Here is a 24,258-nt window from a genome sequence, read left to right as displayed (position 1 = left end):
GCTTCCCTGTTATTTTCCTTTATTTCCTTTCAAAAATATAAGCAAACACATGTATGTACTCTTACTGCTCTCTCTTCTTTATAAAAAGTGTAGAATACTATATATACTTTTGGCACCTTGCTTGTTCTAGTCTCTATTAATACACTGAGGTTATCATAATTCTTTCTTATGGTCATATCAGTAGTTTATTGTGTGTAAGTAGCATTGGTTATTTAGTCAGTCTCCTACTGGTGAGCACTGGCTTGTTTCCATTCTTATTATATTGCCCCAAACACCACAGCAAATTATCTTGTGCCATTTTGGAGGTATATATTTTGAATAAATCACTGATATGAAACTACAAGGACAACGGCATTTTGTTAAATATTATCAAATTTCTTTTTACAGAGTTGTACAATTTTGCACTTCTGTCAGTAATAAATGAGAGCACCTGTTTCCTTTGTAGTCTTGCCAACAGATCATGCTGTTAAACTTGGATGTGTGCCAATCTGATAAGTAAGAAATGTCAGGATTTTTAAAAAAACAACACATTTTCCTTTTTGGGTTAGCATAATGAACATATAGTAGACTGCATAAATCTAAAGTGTAGAGCATGATAAAATTTACAAACTGAAGAACTGGGATCCCCCATCCATATCCAGTTGTGGCACCTCTGAAGTCTTCTCTGGCCCCTCCCAGTCACTTCCCTTCCACAACGACTAGAATAGTGCTCAGTTGCTCAGTCGTGTCCGACTCTCGGCAGCCCCATGGACTGTAGCCCATCAGGCTCCTCTCTCCATGGCATTCTCCAGGCAAGAATACTGGAGTGGGTTGCCATTTCCTACTCCAAGGAAGAATGGATACCTGTATGATATTGTTATCCTATTTCCCCGCAAACAAAAAAAAAGTCCTTGTTGTTATTCAGTTGCTAAGTTGTGTCTGACTCTGCAGCCCCACGTACTGCAGCACAACCAGGCTCCTCTGTCTTCCATAATCTGCCAGTTTGCTCAGATTCATGTCCATTGAGTCAGTGATGCTATCTAACCATCTAATCCTCTGCCACCCCCTTCTCTTCTTGCCTTCGATCTTTGCCAGCATCAGAGTCTTTTCCAATGAGTCTGCTCTTCACATCAGGTGGCCTAAGTATTGGAGTTTCAGCTTCAGCAACAGTCCTTCCAATGAATATGCAGGGTTGATTTCTTTTAGGATTGACTGGTTTGATCTCCTTGCAGTCCAAGAGTTTTTTCTAGCACCACAATTTGAAAAATCTTCAGCACTCAGCCTTCTTTATGGTCCAACTCTCACATCCATACAAGACTACTGGAAAAACCATAGCTTTAACTATACAAACCTTTGGAATCAAAGTGATGTCTCTGCTTTTTAATATGCTAATAGGTTTGTCACAGTTTTCCTTCCAGGGAGCAAGCGTCTTTTAATTACATGGCTGTAGTCACTGTAGTCACAGTAATTTTGGAGCCCAAGAAAATAAAATCTTTCTATTTAAAAAAATAATTTCCAAGAAAAAATTTCCACTTTTTTCCCTTTTATTTGCCATGAAGTGATGGGACTGGATGCCATGATCTTAGTTTTTTGAATGTTGAGTTTCAAACCAGATTTTTTGCTCTCCTCTTTCACCCTCATCAGAGGCTCTTTAATTCCCCTTCACTTTCTCCCTTTAGAGTGGTATCATCTGCATATCTGAGATTGTTGATATTTCTCCTGGCAATCTTTATTCCAGCTTGTGCTTCATCCATTCTGGCATTTCACATGGTGTACTCTGCATAGAAGTTAAACAGGGTGACAATATACAACCTTGCCATACTCCCTTCCCAATTTTGAACCAGTCAGTTGTTCCATGTCCAGTTCTGTTACTTCGTGACCCACATACAGATTTCTCAGGAGACAGGTAAAGTGCTCTGGTACTTTCATCTCTTTAAGAATTTTTCCAGTTTGTTGTGATGCACACAGTCAAAGACTTTAGTATAGTCAATAAAGCAGAAGTAGATGTTTTTCTGGAACTTGTAGCTCAATTGGTAAACAATCCACCTGCAATGCAGGTTCTCCTGGGCTGGGAAGATCCCCTAGAGAAGGGATAGGCTCCCCACTCCAGTGTTCTTGGACTTCCCTTGTGGCTCAGCTGGTAAAGAATCCGCCTGCAATGCAGGAGACCTGGGTTCGATCCCTGGGTTGGGAAGATCCCCTGGAGAAGGGAAAGGCTAGCCACTCCAGTATTCTGGCCTGGAGAATTCCGTGGACTGTATAGTCCATGGGGTCACAAAGAGTCAGACACGACTGAGCAACGTTCACTTTCACTTGCTTTCTCCATGATCCAATAAATGTTGGCAATTTGATCTCTGGTTCCTCTGCCTCTTCAAAACTCAGCTTGTTCACCTGGAAGTTCTCAGTTCTTGTACTGCTGAAATCTAGCTTGAAGGTTTCTGAGCATAACCTTGCTAGCATGTGAAATGAGTGCAGTTGTATGGTAGTTTGAACGTGCTTTGGCATTGCATTTCTTTGGGATTGGAATGAAAATTGACATTTTCCAGTCTTATGGCCATTGTTGAGTTTTCCAAATTTTCCGGCATACTGAGTGCAACACTTTAACAGCATCATCTTTTAGGATTTAAAATAGCTCAGCTGGAATTCCATAACCTCCACTAGCTTTGTTCATAGTAATGCTTCCTGAGGCCCACTTGACTTCACACTCCAGGATGTCCAGCTGTAGGTGAGTGACCACACCATCATGGCTATCTGGGTTATTAAGACCTTTTTTTTATAGTTCTATGTATTCTTGCCACCTCTCCTTAATCTCTTCTGCTTCTATTAGGTCCTTACCATTTCTTTACTTTATTGTGCCCATCCTTACATGTCTTTACATATTTTCAAATCTTGTTTTGTCATTTTGTATATATCAGCAGTTTTTGAAATTTTTCTTATACAGATTTTTCACATTTTCTTTAAATTTATTCATAAGTAGTTAGTCTTTTGTTGTTTTTGATGTTGCTGTTTTAAATGAGACCTCCCATTGTTATTTGCTATTTCTAGATTATTGTTTGTATATATTAAGGCTATTGATTTTTCAGGCTAATTTTATATACAATTACCTTACTGGATTATCTTACTGTTTGAATTAGTTTTATTCTTTAGACCTTTTGTGTTTTGCAGTATACTACATCCATATCATTAGCAGAGATCATTTTTATCTCTTCTTTTCTAATTCTCATGTCCCTAAATATTCTATCTCTGATTATATTGGCGAATGAATCAAACACAGTATTAAATAAAATGGAGCTAATGGACATTCTTGTTTTCTTCCTGAGTTTAGTGGAAAAGGGGCTATGGTTTCAACATTAAGCACATTAAGAATGATACAGATTTCATCATATTAAGGAAGCATCAATTTGTTCTTATTGAATGTTTTGTATCAAGATTGTTAATTGAGTTTTATCATCCATCTTTCACAGATGTTTATAGATTCCTTAAAACTGGATCATCCTTACATTCCTGGAATAAACCTCAATCATAATGTATTCTTTTTTTCATGTGCTATTGGGTTCAGTCTACTATTTAGGAATTTGTAATCAATGATTCCATCAATTTTCCTACATGACAATGCTTTACAATACTTATTAGATGCACATTTCTCTTGTATGTATGTATATATACACACACACCATAATTTGCTTCAGTAGTTCCCTACTCATGACTACTTAGATTATTTTCACAGTTTGTTAGTAAAAACAATACTAAATAAAAGTTGGAGACAAGCCCTTTTGCTTTCTGTTTTTATATTCCTATTTAAAATTTAAGAACTGGGATTGTTGGATCAAAAGGAAATTCCCATTTTATATTATATGAGGTACTGCTGCTAAGTCACTTCAGTGGTGTCCGACTCTGTGCGACCCCATAGACGGCAGCCCATTGGACTCCCCCGTCCCTGGGATTCTCCAGGGACCTCTCTGATATGAGGTACTACTATTTCCCAAAACGGTACCTCCAGTACCTCCAGTACCTCCAGTACCTCTCTGATATGAGGTACTACTATTTCCCAAAATGGAACAGTGGAATTTTTAACTGCGTGTAGAGTATCATTAATTTCCTCCCATTAGAAAAGGTATTAAAAGTGTATGCTACTATGAGAAAATGGGAGAAAACCTTTCTGTCTAATTTTCCTACCTCAGGATAATGTTTACAGACTTTACAGTGTTAAAAGCACTGTCAAGAAGCTTTGGTCAAGGAATTAAGGATCACAGTCTACCAATGGTGAACTATATCATCATAATTTTAAACTCTATATTTTCCATATGTAAAGAGAGACCAAAATTTTAAATCTCACAGCATTATTATGAAGACAATTTTAGATAATGAATGTGAAATTATTGCATAAATGCAAGGATTTATAGCTTTATAGGAAAGTCTGATTACAGTTGTATTTGCCATAATCAGTTAATGTTTAACAAGTAAACTCTTCACTTAACATGTACACATTAAGATGCAATCTACTATGTAGCAAAAGGTTAATTCATTCAGATGAAATGGAGAGATAGAGATAGCACTTCTGAGGCATAATAAGGCCTTTTGTGGAAGACATAGCAGGCATTCTCACCCATTCTTCCTGACCTGCCTCTCAATATAGAGGCTGAGAAAGTATACTCATATACTCATTTTCTTAGTCTTCTTTGAAGCTAGGAGTATTATCAGTTCTGGTCTTGAAGACCTAAAAATAAGTCTATGGGGAAAGGGAATCCTTTGGAAATTTCTTTCCTCTCATAAAAAAGAGAGGAGAATCTCTGTTCCACTTCCTTCATTTTCTTTGAACATAGTTGAGTAAGAACATAAGACTTGGAGTCAAGGCAGCCATCTTGAAGCCATGAGGCAACATGTCAGCATACCCTCTTGCAACTATGAGTCAGCATACTGAGAGTGGCAGAGTGGATGGATGGAGAAGAACCAGGACCCCTGATGAAACTGCTGAGTCAAACCTACAAACACATATCACCAGAATTCTGAAGTAAACAACAAACATCCTTTTAATTTAAGCCAATGACAGTCAAATTTTCTGCAGCCAAAAGAAGAAATAAGTAAAAAGGAATACTTCATAGATATTACCTATTGGATACCTTATAACAACAAGTCTATGAGAGCCTTCCAGAAGGAGCAGCGTGCAAGGATTTGGTTAATCCTAGGACTCGAAATACCAGAGCCTGGCCCGGGCATAAATGAACCCAAAAGCTACTGCCTTCACAGCCAAAAGGCAAAAGTTTTTCTGCCTTGAATTGGGGTAGTCAGAGAAAAAAAAAAAAAAAAACAGTATAGGGCAGAAGTTACAAACTGGCAAATTCAGCTGGCTGACATTATTAGCTTTTTTCATTTAAAAAAAATGGATGAGAAAATATGAGGCTCGGAGCATAATTTAGTAGTAAATAATGATGCCATGATCAAACCCAAATTGTGATCTCCAATCAGACTCTCTCTAATTCACTAACAGCACACTCTTTGTGTCCTTCCACAGGGGAAAGGAATGATTTTTCCCATTCACGTAGAAGTACTTGGCCATCCAAGATATACTAAATTACAGAAAAGGGAGTGGACAAATATTATTTTGTGATTACAAAAGTACTTTGGCTTTTATGGAAGAAATTGGACAAATTTTGGATTTGTTTAATATGCAGTATAATAGATTAGTAATGCATGCCGGCTCTCTGACTCTCAGCAGGAAGAACTGAGCTGCGGCCACTTGACATTCTGGCGTATACCAAGATCGAGTTACACCCTACAGTAATCATGAGACATAAAAGAAAAACGTTATTTCAACATTGTCGTGTTAGACACCAACTCATCATGCAGGCTGATGCCAACCGCATATAACAAAAGGAAAATTCAATTACTTGAGAATGCAGCCCTAGGAAAAGTCAAATCAAAGAATAATTATGTGTGCAATTTAAGAAGCTGTAAGGTGATGGGCCTCCACTACTTGGATTCTAGTTCAAAAGAAGAAAAGGATGCTCAAGAAACTAAAGAGATTTTTTTCCCCAAAAAAAATGTATCTGGATGAATACTGGCAATGTGTAGGCATATATTCTTTCATCTGATGAAAGATAATAATAAAAAATTTCTCATGAGGCAATAATTCAAGGAGGGGTTTTTTCCTACCACCACTAAAAGAAAACACCTCATTAGTACTGAGATACCCATGTTGTCATGGTACATGGTGATTTCTAAAACTTCATGTCAGGAGTATTAAAGAGGTTGGGAGGATACAAGCATAGTCAGGGTCTTATAGTCAGCACTCTGCTTTTCAGCAGAAAGTAATAGTTCCCAGGTGGCGCTAGTGGTAAAGAACCTGTCTGCCAATGCAGGAGACATAAGAAACGGATTCAATGTCTGGGTCGGGAAGATCCCCTAGAGGAGGGCAAGGCAACCCACTCCAGTACTCTTGCCTGGAGATCCCATGGACAGAAGAGCCTGGCGGGCTACCGTCCGTGGGGTCGCAGAGAGTTGAGCACGATGAAGCGACTCAGCACACGGCACACACTACGCTGTGACACACCCGCCGCCTCCCAGCCGACGGTCAGCAGCACAGACACAAGGCTTATTTTCCACTGTCACTGGGGTTTGGGACTTTGCATTTAAGAAGAAAAGGAATAATGTATGACCACAAGAATAGCTTTCCAATGAAAACATGATTATCAAGATAGAAAGTGCAGTGAAAGTAGTATGAAGCAGACTGGCTATGGGAACCAACAAAAACAAAAAGCAGAAGCAGTGAGTTAAAAGGTGCTATTCCAGAGCTCAAGTGAAAGAAGCATAAAAAGTGATGAAAGGCTAATGAAAAGATAAAAAATGTGTGTGGGGGGGTGCAGGTGTTAAGAATCAGTACATGATAAGTAGAGGGAGATTTTACAAGGAACAAATAGAGAAGAAAAAATATCAAGCCTCCAGAAATTTCCCTAGAACTGCACATTAACCAAGAGATGTTAATAAAATTCAAAGATTAACATATATACCCAACTATCTACAAAATAGATAAACATCAAGGACCTATTATATAGCACAGGGAACTCTATTGAATATGTTATAATAACTTATAATGGAAAAGAATCTGAAAAAATATATATACATATATATATGTATACATATATAACTGAACCTCTTTTCTGTATACCTAAACCATTGTAAATCAACTATACTTCAATAAAAATTTTTAATTTAAAAAGGTTCAAGGTTAACAAAATACAGTCTACAAAGACTTGGGCAGAAAAAAAATGTTAAAACTAAACCAAAATTACTTTGGTATCAAACTTCTAGAATTCTAAATGCCATAAAAAATTTAAGCAAAAATACTATTATTACCCAATGAATTATATGCACCCCCAAATTATCATTATGTGAAAAAACAATAAGAAATTCTCCGACATTCAAAATCTCTGAAATTACACCACCACAGCAATACCGTATCTGAAAAAAATTAATTGAATATATTCTCTAGCTGACCAAAACATGAAACAAATCTAGAAGTTAGGTGAATGTGAATATAAATATAAAAGAAACTGCAGTGAATAATAAAAGTAGTAAAATAATTCATGTTTCTCATTTAACAGAGGACACTGTGGCAAAGCTACTTAGCAGTTTATACAAACACACACTATAAAAATTCCTCTGTGTTTTACAAGCGAAGAAGTTGACCTTTTAGAGGCTTGACAGCGTGGTGAAAGAAGGAAAGACGAGAAGCCATCCAAACACTTTAAATTCTTTTCCACATACCAAGTGGGACCTAAATAAATACTTGTCTTTTACAAAAGAAACTGTGTTCTGGCACCAGAAAAGCAGATCCCAAAGAGGACTAAGCCTTCAGGAGGGTGGCTCCTTGGGGTCTCAGGGGTAAGCCAGACAATAACCAACACTGGCTGCAAGGGGAATCACTGTCCAAAATAGAATCTGTTACAAAGAGCGCGACTGAAAGGGAGGACTCCCACATCCAGAGGAAACATGTAAACCACGCCAGAACACAGCACGCAACGTGGCATCTCAGAGGGTATTAAATATGAGGTGGATTCTCTCCCCAGCATCCTTTGCTCCCAAGAGCATAGGCTATAGAATTTCCACTGGTCCACTGCCTGTTTCTCCTGAAATGAGAATTTCTATCCCCCTGGGCTTTCTCTACCTTTACTGCCTCTACCTCCCCACTTCCACCAGGGCCTCTCTGCCAAGAGCTGTCCTGGAGATTCTGAAGCAGGTGCTGTTTCCACTTGACTTCAGCCAGCTCAAATAGCTCCATGGTGGTCGGGCATCTTCCTCAGATGAATGTCTGCCTCTTCCAGCTTGGATCCTGGGTCACTGGCTTCTCAGTGAGACACTCTGGGCAGCAGGCCTTATGATTTCAAAGGATACAAGAAGTGTCCCATTAAGGGACTTGGGGCCAATGTTTTAGTAGCTTTGGCATCAGTGCTGATGGTCCTGCTCACCACAGTCTTCCCTGCAAGTATTTTCAAGCAACCTTGAAGCCCTTGCATTCATTATGGCTGTTCCTGGATGCCACACCAACTAGGCTGGTGGTTCACGATACCTCCTATAGTCCTCATAAGTTATATCTCACCTATAGCTGACAAGATTACATCAGACCCAGGAACCCGCGAGCCCCTTGGCCCTGTGCCACTATCTTCCCATTGGCCAGCATCTTCCTTGACGACTTCTGAGATGCTCAAGAGCAGATTCTCTGGGTCCTATGACCTGAATTTTTTCTCCCCCAAAGTTATGTTGAAAACCTAAAGCCCAAGATGAGTATTTAGGAGTGAGGTCTTTGAAAGGTGATTTGGCCAAGAGCCTTCACGAATGGGATTATCCTCCAATTAAAAAAAAAAAATTCACATAGTAGCTCTCAGAGGCAGAAGTAAGGCCCTGCTGGGGCTGGGTTCAGGGCCTGCCTGCCATGGATGTTGAATGTTACCAAATGATCTTTCTATATTTCTTCAGATGACTGTATAATTTTTCTTTTTATTCTATAAATATAGTGAGTTATATTGACTGAATTTTTAACATTAAATCAAACTTGCATAATCACCACTAGGTCAATGATCCATTATATATATATATATATAAATATATATATATATATAAAATTACATACTGTTGGATTTAAAGCTTCCCACGTGGCTCAGTGGGTAAAGAATCTGCCTACAGCGCAGAAGACGTAGGAGACGCAGGTTCAATTCCTGGGTCAGAAGAGTCCCTGGAGGAGGGCATGGTAACGTGCTCCACTATTCTTGCCTAGAGACTCTCATGGACAGAGGAGTCAGGCAGGCAATAGTCCATAGGGTCACAAAGAGTCGGACATGACTTAAGCGACTGAGCACACACAAATACACTATTGGATTTAATATGCTAATAGTTTATTAAGAATGTTTACACAATATTGTAAAGTAATTAGCCTTCAATTAAAATGAATAAATTTATTTAAAAAAGAATGTTTACATCTATACTCATGAAAAAATTTGTGATTTTCTTACAATGTATTGCTTGATTTTGTTATCATATAATCCTGGTATGAAAAAATACTTGGAATAAGTTCTGGCCTTCCTTTTTAATAATAACTTTGGTAGGATTGATATGTCTCCCTCAAATTTTATAAAATTTATGAATGGATAAAAAAAAGAGAGAAATGTCAAAGAGCTAGCTGACCATGCCCACCATGTGAAGATACAGTGAAAACTCAAACCCAGACAAGGGTCCTCACTCACTGGCAGAATTCACACTCTGGACCTCTCCCAGTAGACCTAACTTTAACAACAAAACAACCTGCCATGAAAGGACAGGGGTCATCCAAGGACCTGCAGCCTTTTTGTCCAGGGGCAGCTGCTGCTTCTGTTGGGGAGCCATTTGTCCCAAGAGTTCCTCCCTTCTTTGGAAAGTCTGAGGGCAATGCAGTCACCCTGCTAGGGGTCTGATTCTTCAGTACCTCTCGGTTCAAGAGGTACTGCTTCAGAAGGAAACCATTGATCGTGGGGGAACGTCCAATGCCCGTATTAGGGAAAATTTTCCAAACCAGAGAGAGTGAGAAGCAGGAGAAGCACTGTAAACAGTGTTTGATGAGAGAAGAGCTGTGAGTAGCTCATGGATGAAAGGAATCTGGGGGATGTACTGGTCATGGCATGCCCTTCTACCTGCAGTGGACTGTGTGCTCCACTATAACCCTGCTTCAAAACTTTTCAAAATATGGGTAGACACAGAAATTTAATTCACAAAAATTATTCTTAACAAAGAAGATATTGGATGTAAAACACAAATGAATAATAAACCATAAAACCATCACACAAATCCATTAGCATATTGTTAAAATGTAATTTAGAGGAAAAAAAAGAAAATTTAAATATTGGGAAGAAAAGGGGATATTGATAGATAAGGTGAAGTTTTTTTGAGAGTTAAGAGAATACCATGCACAAACTTGTTATGATGATAAATACAATGTTGATTAAGTAAAAGATTTTCTAGGAAAATATAAACAACCAAAACTGACTCAGACTTAAGCAGAAAGGTAAGCTGGTCAAAAACTAGAGGAAAAATCCTTATAAAAGCCTAGTGAGATCTTAGAACTTTGATCTTAAAAAGAGATCAAAGAATTACTTCTTCAAAAAGAGATGGGTCCACATGGTTTCATGAATCAGTTTTTTCCAACCTCAAGGCTATAGAGCATACAGAAATACAGAAAGATTGCCAGTTCTTTTACAAAACTATTAAACTCTAACATTAAAATATAGAAAACACAAAAATATAAACTATAGATCAAATTAAATTATGGCTATGGATTAAAAACAAATATTAAATGTTAGCAAATCAATCAGACTATTAAAAATAATACATAATGATATAATTTATTTCAGGGATGCAAAGATGGTTAAATATTAGGCAATCTATTAGTATAAATCACTAAGCTGGGGAAGTTTAAGACTCATCCTGATCAGAATAAATTCTTTATAAAATAGGTCAGAGAAATATTTACTGAACATGATAGTGTGTCTTTGTTAAACCAGCAGCCTGTAGGAGACTTAACTTACAAATTAGAGGCATTCGCTTTAGAGTGAGACTCATGACAAGGGAGTGTGACATCACTGCAGTGTGTCATTTTGCCTTTCAGTTTCTTGTTTATCATATTTGAAATTGCTAAAAATTAACGAGGCTCCTTGTAGGTGTGAGTGGGGTAAATAAGAACATTCATATTTTGCCAGTTGAAATATCAGCTGGAACAACCTTCCTGAAAAGTAAAGTGGTCAAAATTTTATAAATGTGTAATCCCTTTTCAACCATTTTCTTATCCAGGAATCTGTGCAAAATATTTTTAAAGTAAACTGCACACAAATATAAGGTTATACATGTAGTTATTTATAGTAGTGAAACATAAAGGAGAAAGAAATCTAACTGTCCCCTATTAGGGATTGCTTATAGAAACTGTGTTCCATCCATTAGCCAGAATACCGTGCAGTCATTAAAAATGGTTTGTTAAAGATTTCATAGTGGCATGAAAATATGCAATGTTTTGTTAAATTTTTAAAACTCACATAGCATGTTTATAATTGAATTTTAGAATTGTATATACAGAAATGGAAATTGAAAAATCTAGAAGCACGTATATAAGGGTTGTTAATTCTGGACAACATGATTCTCTTTACTCTATTTTGCTATTCCTGGTTACCTAGATTTTCCACCATGAACATGTATGATACTAGTAATTCAAAAGTCATAAAAATGGTATTTATTCATTCAATAAACATTATTGAGATATACTATGTCCCAAGCACTTCTAGGTGCTGGACTTTCAGTTCTATACCAGACTGATCAATTTCTCCTCTCACTCCCCGGAAGAGAGACTCAAGACAATGTCACTCAGTGATAGTGTCCTGAGTAAAACAGAATGAGATGTGATGGAGAGTGGGTAGTGGGGAGGGCTTTATTGGACAGTCACATAAGGCCCCTCTGGGCTAAGACCTGAATGGAGAAAAGCCAGGAGTTCAAAGATGATACAAGAAGACTAGTCAGTATGGATGAGCTTGCACAATATTGTTAAATGAAAAACAGCCTATTACCAAACAGTGTGTGCTACAGTATGTAAATTGTGCTTCTGAAAGTCTCCAAGGATATTTAGAAGATGTTACCAGTAGTCATATTGGCTTGGTAGTTATGGATAATTTTTACTCTTTGCATATCTATATTTTAGATATCCTTTTACAATGAATATATGTTATCATTGTCATTCATTCCCTCATTCAAAAAAATTTAGTCAGGGCTATTCTATGGTGCTGGAAATACAGCAACAACCAGGGAAAAATCCTGGACCTAATGGAGCTTTACTTTGGGTGGCAGAGGAAATGAGGGAACAGACTTTAAAATTTAAATTAAATTAAATAGCATATTAATAAAATATTAAAATAGTATGTTAGTAAAATTATGAGATAGTAGGTAAATATCTTTAAGATAAAAGGCAGCAAGGTGGAGTATATGTTGTGGAGAGAAAGGACAGTCTAATTTGCGAGTGGGTCATACAGCTTTTCAGGGAAAAGGCTTTCCAGGCAGAGGAATCAACCACCCAAGTGCCAAAGGAGTGAGCATGCTGAGGCTGTGGGCTGAGTGAGTGAGCTGGAGATGAGGTGATAATGGATGGATGATACAGTGAAGAGGTCAAGACAAGGTGTGGAGGGGCTGGGGGAGCAGATACCACAGGACGGTCAAGTCCTTGCAAAACCTTTACTCTGAGACATAGAAACACACGGGAGGGTTTTGAGCAGACAAGCAACATGATACAACAATCTTAGCAAATCACTCAGGCTGCGATGTTGAGAATAGACCAAAGGGAGAAGGGCAGAAGTAGGGACCTATTAGGTGGCTGTTGCAAAAAACCCAAGCAAGAATGATGAAGGTTTGGACCAGCCTGACAGTAAAGATGTGTGACAGTAAAGAGAAAGAGAAAGTAAGAAAATGAGGTAAGAGGAGGGGGACTAGAAGAGTGTAATGTCCTGAAAACCACAGAAGAAAATACATCAAGATGGAGGAAATGACCAACAGTAAAAATGAAGACAGATAAAAGATCACTTGATTAGTAATGTGGAGCATACTGTCCTTGACCAGAGCCATTGCAGTAGAGCTGTGATGGAGAAAGTTTGCTTGGAGAGGGTCCAAGAGAACATGGGAGGACAAAAATGGGAATTAGCATGAGATTTGCTTTAAATAGATGGAGAGAATGCAGTTTCAGTTAGTAAGAAGATCAAGAGAAGATTTTTTTTTTCTTGAAAGCTGGGTAAAATAAATTATAAAGGGGGAAAATAGAAGATTTTTACTGGAATTGGGGAAATATAAGCCTATCACATTTATTCCAGGAAAAACAAACCACTAATTGGTGGAATATTTTCAGATCTTTGGGCACTTTGCCCTTGACCACCATCTTTGAGGTCAGAATCGGGAAGAAACAGTTCAAAGTTAATGGAGAGAAATAAAGATATTTTCAAAGCAGTATGGCGACCACCTCTGGCTTCTATTTATAAATTACTCTCCTATTCCACCAGTGCCTTTAATCTCCTAGGCTTATCTTCCTTGGAATTTCTTTTTCCTCATCCCTGCATCCCACTTTTTCCACATCCCAGCATCAATCCTCTGAAATTCAGGGTCAATAGACCCACAGAATTAAGATTCTTAAAGCAAACTTTACGTGCTTCCAAGAAAATCTCTTTCGTGAAGAAAAACTCACTATTACAAATCAACATGGTTTATTTTTCGAGGATCAAAATGCCACAAGCAGTCAGACTTCCTGAGCTAATAAAAGAAAATACTGGCTGCAGCCGTCAGAGATCAAGGAGGAGGGAGTAAGGGCAAAAGAGTAATTATCCTGAAAGTCTGAAAGGAGTTCCTCAAATGAAAGCCCAACCCGTGCAAAACAGGGCTCAGGATCAAATAAATTTGTTGAATATTTCATACTAATTTACTTCCCCCAGCACACAGACACATTCTGAGGATTTACAACGATGTTAGCCCCAAGAAATCCCAAAGAAAAACATACGAAAAAATGTAACCTGACCTTCCCCTCCCCTCATTAAACAATTTAGTCTAGAGCCATTAGGCAGGGTCAAGCAAGGTAGGTCTCTGCATGGCCTGACCTGGAGTGCAGAGCCCAACAGGAAGACATCCGAGTAGGGAGCGCGTAGCATAGCTATGCCTGATACCAGCTGCAATTGAGTAAAGGGAGCCAGCTGTCTCATGGTCTGAAAAGGGAGTTGCAAAGAAATGAACAGGAGAAATCCAGAATGATCCATGTGGTAGTGGATCAGAATTAGAGATACTGGTATAAATATCTCTACGTATTAGAATCAGAAGCTTAGAAATAAATGTGGATGTAAATATGTGTGAACAAGTGAGTGAGTGAGTATGTGTGTGTGTGTATGTATTCAAACCTATATCTTTTTGCTTTGTCTAGTGAGGGTGCCTGGAAAGTGCCACCCAATAACCATGAGCACAACTAAAGCAGGGACCTTGGCTTCCAAATATTATTCTCCAGTAAAAGTAACCAGAGCTTCCTGAGAAATGACTTATCTCAATACCCCAGCAAGGAAAACACAGATGAGCTTGGAATATCTTGGCAGAAATCGAGGATATGTTCAAAGAAGAGAGACATGTCAAAAGAACATAGAAGTCAACTTGAAGGGCTTCCCACTGGCCAAATCTGAACATCCTAAATAGCGAAAGCAGACGGAATTCAATGAGCATCCTTATATTCATGCTGGTAAAAACAAAAGGATAACTTGAAACTGTAATGAAGAACGGAATATGTACATGGTCTTAAAATATCTCCCTATAAAATACTTATGGATTACAAAATAGAAAAGTGTCATTTCACACTTAAGAAATATTGCAGACATCAGTCATCAAGTTATCAAAGTAAACATCCAGATGTGCCGTTTCTACCCTAGGTGAATAACTTGAATCTAATTATGAGGAAGCATCAGACAAACCCAAATCAAGGAACATTCTACTAAATAATTGGCGTATCATCTTCAAAAGTACTGAAGTGCAAAAAAGGCTTAGGAACTGTTACTGACAAAAAGAGACTAAAAAGACCCACCTAAATTCAATGCTTAAATATGAACTGGGTCCTTCTGCTGTAAGAACATCAAAAGCGCAAGTGACAAAATTTGAGTAAGACCTGAATTTCAGATGGTAGCAAGGAACACATGCTAATTTCCTGATTTGCATGGTTGTATCCCAAGACAATGTCCCCGTTTGTAGGAAATACACACTGAAATATGGGGGGGGTCATGGGGACATCAAGCTGGCAACTCACTCTCAAGTGACTCAGGGGAAAAAATGGCTACGGACTATAATTGCAACTTTTTCTGTAAGTGTGAAGTAGTTTCAAAATAAAATTGTGCCTTTGGAGAAAAAAACCCGTATCCTGATTCTCAAACACATATAGTTGTTGAAGCTGCCCCACGTGATAACTTCTCTTGGAATGAATCTTCCACAGCAGATCCTTGGAGGGACACTCCTGTAAGCAGTCCCATTCAATCCCACCGTATACAGGAGGCTCCACGGAGAGGACAGCCTTCTGAGTTTGGAGCCAAAGCATAGGAAGGCAGCCCATCTCATCTCTACCCATGAACACAAGCTTTGGTGGAAAGGTGAAAGAAGAAAGAGATGTATCTGAATTTATCTACACAAAGGGACAAGTTGAAGAATAAATTTAGAATCTATGTCAAGTTCACTGCATCTTGCAAGAAAAAAGAATCAGCCTAATGTAATAAAAGTACAAGTAGTGCTCTCATGGTATCGTATAATTTTATTTGTGCCTAGCTTTTAAGAAGCCCTAAATATTGTTTCGTATAAATACTGTAGATATCATTAAAATCAAATTAAAAGATGAAAAGCACTGATATTCCGAGAAGCAAAGGAACTGTGGGGGTGAAGCCAGGATTAGAAGCCATGTTTGGCATCCCACGACTGTCTGAATGGATGTCCACATGCTCTCCACTACTCTAGGTGGTTTTCTCTAAGAATAGAGAAGAGAAACGATATTCTGTTCTCCAAGAAGTAGAATGCTCTGGAAAATCTGAGACAGAGGTGAACTAATCAGAATTTGTATAAGATAAAGTGGATACTTGTCACTCCATTTAAGACATACTTTTCTTTTCATCCTTCAGCAAAAAAAATAACAAAAAAAAAACAACAACAACAAAGAAATCCTCAAACATGTGGGATTGGTAGCTGAATAGCCGTCTAAGATACATTTCTAACTTACCAGTGCATATCCTCTCAGTGCCACTCTGCTCCCTTTGCATCAATAGCTTCATTAATTCCAACTCCCAATCTACCATTTTATAAATAGGAACAGTAAGTTACTGGTAGTCTTACAAAATTCATTCAGTATCTACACTGCTTCTCCCATAAAGTTCACTATGTTACTGAAATACAAAATAATCTTGCCTTTCCTTCAGTCTTCCAAATGTAACACTTGTGAGTTTACCGGAAAAAACAGTTGGAAACAGAAAACAAAATAGTATCAATTACTAATATTTCCCATTCTCTGCTAAGCCTTGTCTTATCTGAAGCTTGTAAAGTTATTTAATCTTTTCCATCATCTGAGGGAGAAGAAAGCCTGGAAAATCCTAGTCATTCCACAGTAACTATCAGTGGGATTTTCCATAACTATCTGGATGCAAAATAAAAATCTTAAGAAGTTGATCCAATTCTAAAACTTACTTCCCAACTTACTAATAAATATGAAGAGACAACCCATCCATATTTTCTTCAAATCGTATCTGGTTTCTTGGCCAGACTGCTAGTACCTGAAAAAGTTTCAGAGTTTGTTCCAACAAATCTACATTTAAAAGCTTAAAAATGAATCTGTGCACTAACCATTCTTTTCTGCATCTGACTTAGGGCCAGAGATGGGACTGTAAGATAGAACCTTGCCAAGAAATTGGGAAGAAAAGGAATAAAATTTCCTTCTAAAAGCTGAACTGTGAGATTAACACTTGACGGATCAGGGCAAGTGTAAAGAAGTGAGAAATCACCACATAGACACAGGGAACAATAGTCGATATCTGGTAATAAACCATAATGGGAGAGAATGTGAAAAGGACACGAATATATATGTAAAACTGAATCACCTTTCTGTACCCAGAAACCCACACATTGTAAATCAACTATACTTCAATTTAAAAAGTAAAGAGAGAAAGAAATCACCACATGGGGACAAAAAAGCTTCCAGGCCAGCAAGATTTGGCTGTGACCTCAGTGAGGCTATAATATACACATCTGAAGACTCTATTAATTGATCATGGAGTCACAGAAGAAGAAAGGTTGCTAAAACAACCTGAGCAATTCCCGCCCAGGCTCTGTGCAGAGTGAAGGGGATCTGGACCAGCAGTGTTGGGGTAGCACAGGATCAGGGACCTCTATGCTTCTAATTTCTCTAGTGAAAATGATGCATTGATTAATCTTAGCCTGAATCCGCTGGGCTGGCCTCTTATGCACGATGGAAAGCTCAACGTTGAGCACACAGCCCAGCCTAAAGCAGGCAATCATTAGACTCTATGAATTGGCTCCAACTCTTTGCTCACAGCCTCCTGATTAGAATTTGGCTCTCTACATAGTTCTGCCTACAGGGAGAGAATGACCTAGTCAGATTTGAGAATTCTGGCCCCCATGCCAGCTACAGCACTCACTGAGATATACAGTGCCGCACTTGAGCTTGTTTATTCTCAGTCAGCTCCCAAAGAAAGGGCCCTGGAGGGTGCCACAAGGTCAAGTTTCTGAGCTCATGGGGCTGGCATCGAGTCTCTGGGCAATGGTAAATTTACCAGGATGGCAAAGATGGTGGTGGCCAGAGGGACAATTGCAGCCACATCTTCTACACTGCACTATGTGCTGTACATAGTTGAACTCATTTCATCCCCACAGCAAAGCAATACATTAGGCATTAGTAGCATTCCCATCTAGTAACCCAAAGACCTGCATTAGAAATTGGAATTCAGAGGCAGATTTACCTGACTCTAAAGCCTAATCCCTTAAATCATGAAAATCCTACTTCTGGGAGGTTGGGGGATGAACCCTATCCTTTCCTTCTCCTGGCCTCACTCTGCTGTGTCAGCGGTGTGCTTTGGGCCATCCTGTTACCGATCAGGGTTCTTGGCCTCTTTAATCAATAGAAACTGATCAGAGGCCAGACAAGAAATTCAGGCAAGGCTTTATAGGGGCCTCTGCTGCAGTGGAGGGGGCGAGGGGAACAAGAACAAACAGATCCCCAAGGGGAGCAAGCTTGTTCCTTACACAGGATGAGGGTAGGGGTGTATCCAGGGGTCAGGCTGGAGGGGGATGGCTTAGGTGGTTTGCCCATCCCTTAATCAGTGGTGTTTTGTGCAGGGGAATGCACGTAGTAGGCTGCTTTTGCTCCAGGCTCTTTCAAATGTGGCAATTGGGTTTTTTGGGTCTCTTTATATCCTTTGTCCAGAATTCACCCTAATTGTGCATGCACACAGTTATTTTTAGTCCCATATAGTTTCTTTGTATTTTGTTGCTGGAGAAGAAGTATGCCATGTGGGAGCACTGCAGCATAGGGTCCCAGGTCCCAGGTCTGTCTCAATCCTAGTCCATCTTTGACATGACTCCTCATCCATAAGCCACCACTCTACAAGGCTTCAGGACGATGCACAGAAAGAGCAGTACTTGACCCTTCTTCAGAAGTGCAGAAGCCAAATCCCATCTCAGCAAACAGCATCAGCATCTCCTCGATGCCGTCAGCACCATTAGCTTTCACAAGCCAAATCTGACTCCCCCCACCACCCTGCAGCATACCATCTAATCATCTGCACCTCCTTCAATAAGCCTCTTCAGTATCCTTAATATCTCTCAAAAGTGTCTACTTCTCACCATCATGCCACACCCCGTCTTCCACCTGGATCTCTCTACAAACATCTCCTAGGTCATGTTTTGGCTTCTTCTCTTGTTCTTTTTTATTCTCAACCATTCATCCAATGCTCTTTTAAAAACCCAGCCATGGCATTCCACTGTTTAAATATCCTTCCCTGGATCCCCAACCTCCTGCCATACTCCATGCTTCAGTCTAACAGTGATTGGCCTGAAGTTCTTGGAATATTCTCAGCCTTGCCTGTGGCAGGATGTCCCGGAATACACCTGGATGGATCCTTCTGGATCAGTCTTCCCTCCACACCCACTTCCCCCTAATGGTCAGCCCTTCCAGGGATTTTGGGACTCATTCCTGTTCCACCTCCTCCAGGAAGCACCTCCACGTTAGGTGCTTGTCTAGGGTGCTCTCAAGTCCAACTCACCCCTTACCCCACTCTATGGGAATTCTTCCTCATATCATTCCACCCCCAGACCATGACCTCCCTGAAACCCAGGACCCACTCTGATTATACAAAATGACTGACACACAAAAAAAATGCAGATTGAATGAATAAGCAAATGAACAAGAGCCCAGTATATCATAGATGTCAGAATCCACTCGGCGTCCTCAAGTCCTAGCTCTTGATCTGAGAAAGTTATCTAATCTCCCTTGACCCCAGATTTCTCTGCTTGTAAATGGAGATCATAAAAGCTGCATTGTCCAGTGGTTGTGATTTTTAAACTAAATAATACAGTATGTGGAACATCTTCAGGACCATGCCTGGTACATAGCAAGTACTCAGATGCTGGATTTTGCTATTATTATTACAAAGTTATTCGAGACTTAATAGAAAACATTCATTTTCTTGAAAGAGAAAAGATACTCCCAATACCCCATGATGACTCAGCTACTCCAGGCCTCCTGAGCACTCACGGTTTACAATCATGTACTATTTTGCCTTCTCAAATATATTGCTTTGAACAATTCTTGCATTTGCATACTATCTTCAAGATGCCTAATACTTCAACAAACACTTTTAGGTGAAATGATATCAAATTTTCCCCACATTTTACTGCCCACTGGAGCCTTAAACTGTGGACATTCACATGGCACCTCCTAATTATGCCAACTCCATATGAGAGGCCCGCATAACCCTTGGAGTAACACACACAGAGAAACAGGATTAAGGCAGAAAGAACTGACAGGTGGCGATCCCAAAATAGAAATCAGGTTTTAATGGGGTCAGAACAAACTGCAGTCTCAGGAAAGAGGGTGTTCTTTGTCATAACAGATGCAGAAAGGTGAATAATCACACCAGTGGTTAGAAAGCATTGTAGCATAACCTCTCTGTGGAATATTGTGCAGCCATTAAAAATAGGTAGGGGCCAACTATTAAAATGGAAAATAATAACAGGTAAGAGATCATGTTCTATAAAACAGATACAGACATACAGGATTTTTGATCACCGAATGTAAAACTTGCTTAAAAGAAATTTTAAGGGAGTAGACTAAAATTTCAACTGTTGTGACAGTTCTTTAACTGATCCCTCACACTTTTGGTAGAGTTGTCATATTCCTTTAAAATGAAAAAGAAAGAAAAAAAATAACCTCGTATAAAATATGTATTCAGCGTGTCTCCCTCACATTTGGCTCCTGAAAGAGCTGAGATAGTGCAGAAGACACGCCCTAGGCTGAAGGGGGCACCAGGAGTCAGGAGGCTGACTCAGCAGCCTCTGAATGTGGGCGAACCAGGGCCTGGGGGCGCCACCTTTCTTCACCGGCCACCGCCCTGCGAGGTCTCACGGAGCGCGCGCCAGCAGGCCGCCCCCAGTGGACCAGCCCGACACCCAGCCCCCAACTCTGCTGTCCCCAAAAGATCCTCTCCGCGAAGTTTGTCTTTGACTGGAGGAAGGCGACGCGAGCTGCTGGAAACCCCGCGCTCCGACGCAGCTCCCTCGGCCTCGCCCTCCCCGGGCCGCCCCGGCCTCGCTTCCCGCGCCCCGCGTACCTCTTGCAAGGGATCAGCGCCTTCCTCTCGTCCAGCACCCGCACGCGCTGGTTGAGCCCGTCGTAAGAGAGCAGGGCGCGACTGTAGCGCCCGGTGCTCTGCCGGTACAGCACCTGGCGTCCCTCCCACTGCTGCGGCACCTGGCAAGGGCGCTGAGCCCCCAGGGAGCCCCCGGCCCCCGGCGCCGCGGTCCCCACGCCGCAGAGGCCGCCCAGTGCGCAGACCCACAGGCTGCCCAGCAGCCAAGCGCGCAGGGACCCTCGGGCCACGCGGAGGGGAGCGCGCCCAGGCATCGCCTTCTGCCGCGGCCGCAGTCCCCAAAGAGCCAGCCCGCGCCCAAGGGGGCGCTGAGCAGCCCGGGCACTCAGCGGGGCTTTCTCCAACTGTGCCCGAGGGCGGTCTTGGCCAAGTTGCTGCAGGTCTAGGCGGCGGCCTTTCCAGCTGTTGGGATCAGGACGCGCAAGGCCTGGGAACCGGGATCGGCCACGGGAAAGCTTCCGTGAATCGTGTGGGAGCTGTTTCTGCCTGGGCCGCTGCCCGCTGCCGCTACTGTTTTCACTTGCTCTCTGCTGCCAACAGGAAATGCGGTGGCAGTGGTGCCACTAGCATCCTGAAGGGTATCCGCGTTTTAAGGGGGATGGGGTGGTGGGGTGAGAAGGAAAGTGTTTTTCTGCTAAGTTGAGTATTCAGCAGATAACCAGCACTGGAGGACAAACTCAAAGTCAGGATCAAGAAAGCTGGATCGCTGCACTCGCTGTGCCCCACATAACCTTGTCCCTTTATCAAATTGTTTTTGTTGCTGTTCAGTCGCTAAGTCATGTCCAACTCTTTGCAACCCCATGGACTGCAGCACATCAGGCTTCCCTGTCTTTCACTGGAGTTTGCTCAAATATATGTCCATTGAGTCAGTGATGCCATCCAACCATCTCATCGTCTGTAGCCCCTTTCTCCTCTTGCCCTCAATCTCTCCCAGACAGGGTATCTTCCAAAAAATTCGGCTCTTCACATCAGGTGCCCAAAGTATTGAAGCTTCAGCTTCACAGCATCAATCCCTCCAATGAATATTTAGGGTTGATTTTCTTTAGGATTGACTGGTTTGATCTCCTTGCAGTCCAAGGGACTCTCAAGAGTCTTCTCCAATTCCTTAAAAAACTGGAAATAGAACTGCCATATGACCCAGCAATCCCACTCCTGGGCATACACACCAAGGAAACCAGATCTGAAAGAGACACGTGTACCCCAATGTTCATCGCAGCACTGTTTATAATAGCCAGAACATGGAAGCAACCTAGATGCCCATCAGCAGATGAATGGATAAGGAAGCTGTGGTACATATACACCATGGAATATTACTCAGCCATTAAAAAGAATTCATTTGAATCGGTTCTAATGAGATGGATGAAACTGGAGCCCATTATACAGAGTGAAGTAAGCCAGAAAGATAAAGACCAATACAGTATACTAACGCATATATATGGAATTTAAAAAGATGGTAACAATAACCCTATATGCAAAACAGAAAAAGAGACACAGATGTACAGAACAGACTTTTGGACTCTGTGGGAGAAGGCGAGGGTGGAATGTTCAGAGAGAACTGAGCACTGAAACAAGTATACTATCAAGGGTGAAACAGATCACCAGCCCAGGTTGGATGCATGAGACAAATGCTCAGGGCTGGTACACTGGGAAGACCCAGAGGGATGAGATGGAGAGGGAGGCAGGAGGGGGGATCGGGATGGGGAACACATGTAAATCCATGGCTGATTCATGTCAATGTATGGCAAAAACCACTACAATATTAAAAAAAATAAAAATAAATAAAAATTTGTAATAGCAAAAAAATAAATTTTTTTAAATGGAAAAAAAAAAGAGTCTTCTCCAACACCACAGTTCAAAAGCATCAATTTGTCAGTCCTCAGCGGTCTTTATCGTCTCTCATATCTCACAAACACGACTACTGGAAAAACTATAGCTTTGACTATATGGACCTTTGTTGGCAAAGTGATGTCTCTGCTTTTAAATATGCTACTAGGTTTGTCATAGCTTTTCTTCCAAGGAGCAAGCATCTTTTAATTTCACGGCTGCAGTCATTGTCCACAGAGATTTTGGAGCCCAAGAAAACAAAATCTGTCACTATTTCCACTTTTGCCTCATCTATTTGCCATGAAGTGATGGGCCCAGATGCCATGATTTTAGTTTTTTGAATGCTGAGTTTTAAGCTAGCTTTTTCACTCTCCTCTTTCACCTTCAACAAGAGGCTCTTTAGTTCCTCATCTGCCCATTTGAGGTTATTGATATTTCTTCTAGCAATCTTGATTCCAGCTTGTGATTCATCCAGTCCCACATTTCACATGATGTACTCTACATATAAGTTAAATAAACAGGGTGACAGTATATAGCCTTAACATACTCCTTTCCCAATTTTGAACAAGCCCATTGTTCCATGTCCAGTTCTAACTGTTGCTTCTTGATCTGCATACAGGCTTCTCAGGAGACAGGTACAGTGGTCTGATATTCCCATCTCTTTAAGAATTTTCCACAGTTTGCTGTGATCCACACAGTCAACGTTTTAGCATAGTCAATGAAGCAGAAGTAGATGTTTTTCTGGAGTTGTCTTGCTTTTTCTATGATCCAATTTGATCTCTGGTTCCTCTGTCTTTTCTAAATCCAGCTTGTACATCTGGAAGTTCTGGGTTCACTTACTACTGAAGCCTAGCTTGAAGGATTTTGAGCATGATCTTGCTAACATGTGAAATGAGTGCAATTGTTCAGTAAGTAGTTTCAACATTCTTTGACATTGCCTTTCTTTGGAAGGGGAATGAAAACTGACCTTTTCCAGTCCTGTGGCCATGGCTGAGCATATCAAAATTACCACCTGCTAACTCCAAATTAAAAGTGTAACAAAGGGTCCCTTCCTGAAAAAATGACACCAGTCATTCATTATGGCCGTTTGGCAGGCAGTAGAGAGCCTGTGGGACTAGACACTATGGGGACTAGTCTAGACCCTAGACACTGTGAGACTAGACACAATGCCTTTGCTCTTGGGCTGAGGACTCAGGAACACGCCTGGTGGCCACATCTGCAGTGAGACCCTTCACCTCACCCATCACCTGACAATACCACAGGCCTACACGTCTGTGTGTCTGGAAGTTTAGGGTCGCTAAGAACAACATTAATTGGGTTTATGGTTTATGTCTGTGTAAGGTTAGAATATGTAGTATGGAATCAAGATAAAAAGCAAACTGTTTAAAAAACAAAAGGTGAGGGTGGGATGATTTGAGAGAATAGTATTGAAACATGTATATTATCTTATGTGAAACAGATCGCCAGTCCAGGTTTGATGCATGAGACAGGGTGCTCAGGGCTGGTGCACTGGGATGACCCTGAG

At 40.6% G+C, this 24,258-nt stretch overlaps 1 protein-coding gene across 1 annotated transcript in view; it reads right to left on the bottom strand.

The window, feature by feature from the left end:
* Nucleotides 1–21,433, bottom strand: part of EPDR1 (ependymin related 1) — a 30,130-nt gene extending 8,697 nt beyond the window's left edge. The window contains exon 1 of the mRNA XM_061165283.1: nucleotides 20,871–21,433. Coding sequence (XP_061021266.1) covers nucleotides 20,871–21,163 — 293 coding nt within the window. The 5' untranslated portion in view covers nucleotides 21,164–21,433. The remainder of the gene's footprint in view (nucleotides 1–20,870) is intronic.
* Nucleotides 21,434–24,258: the final 2,825 nt, after the last annotated feature.

The sequence above is a fragment of the Dama dama genome, chromosome 18 (genome assembly GCF_033118175.1).
Source record: "Dama dama isolate Ldn47 chromosome 18, ASM3311817v1, whole genome shotgun sequence".
Lineage (NCBI taxonomy): Eukaryota > Metazoa > Chordata > Mammalia > Artiodactyla > Cervidae > Dama > Dama dama.
Note: the sequence above shows the minus strand (reverse complement) of the source record. Positions and strands in the feature narration are given on the sequence as shown.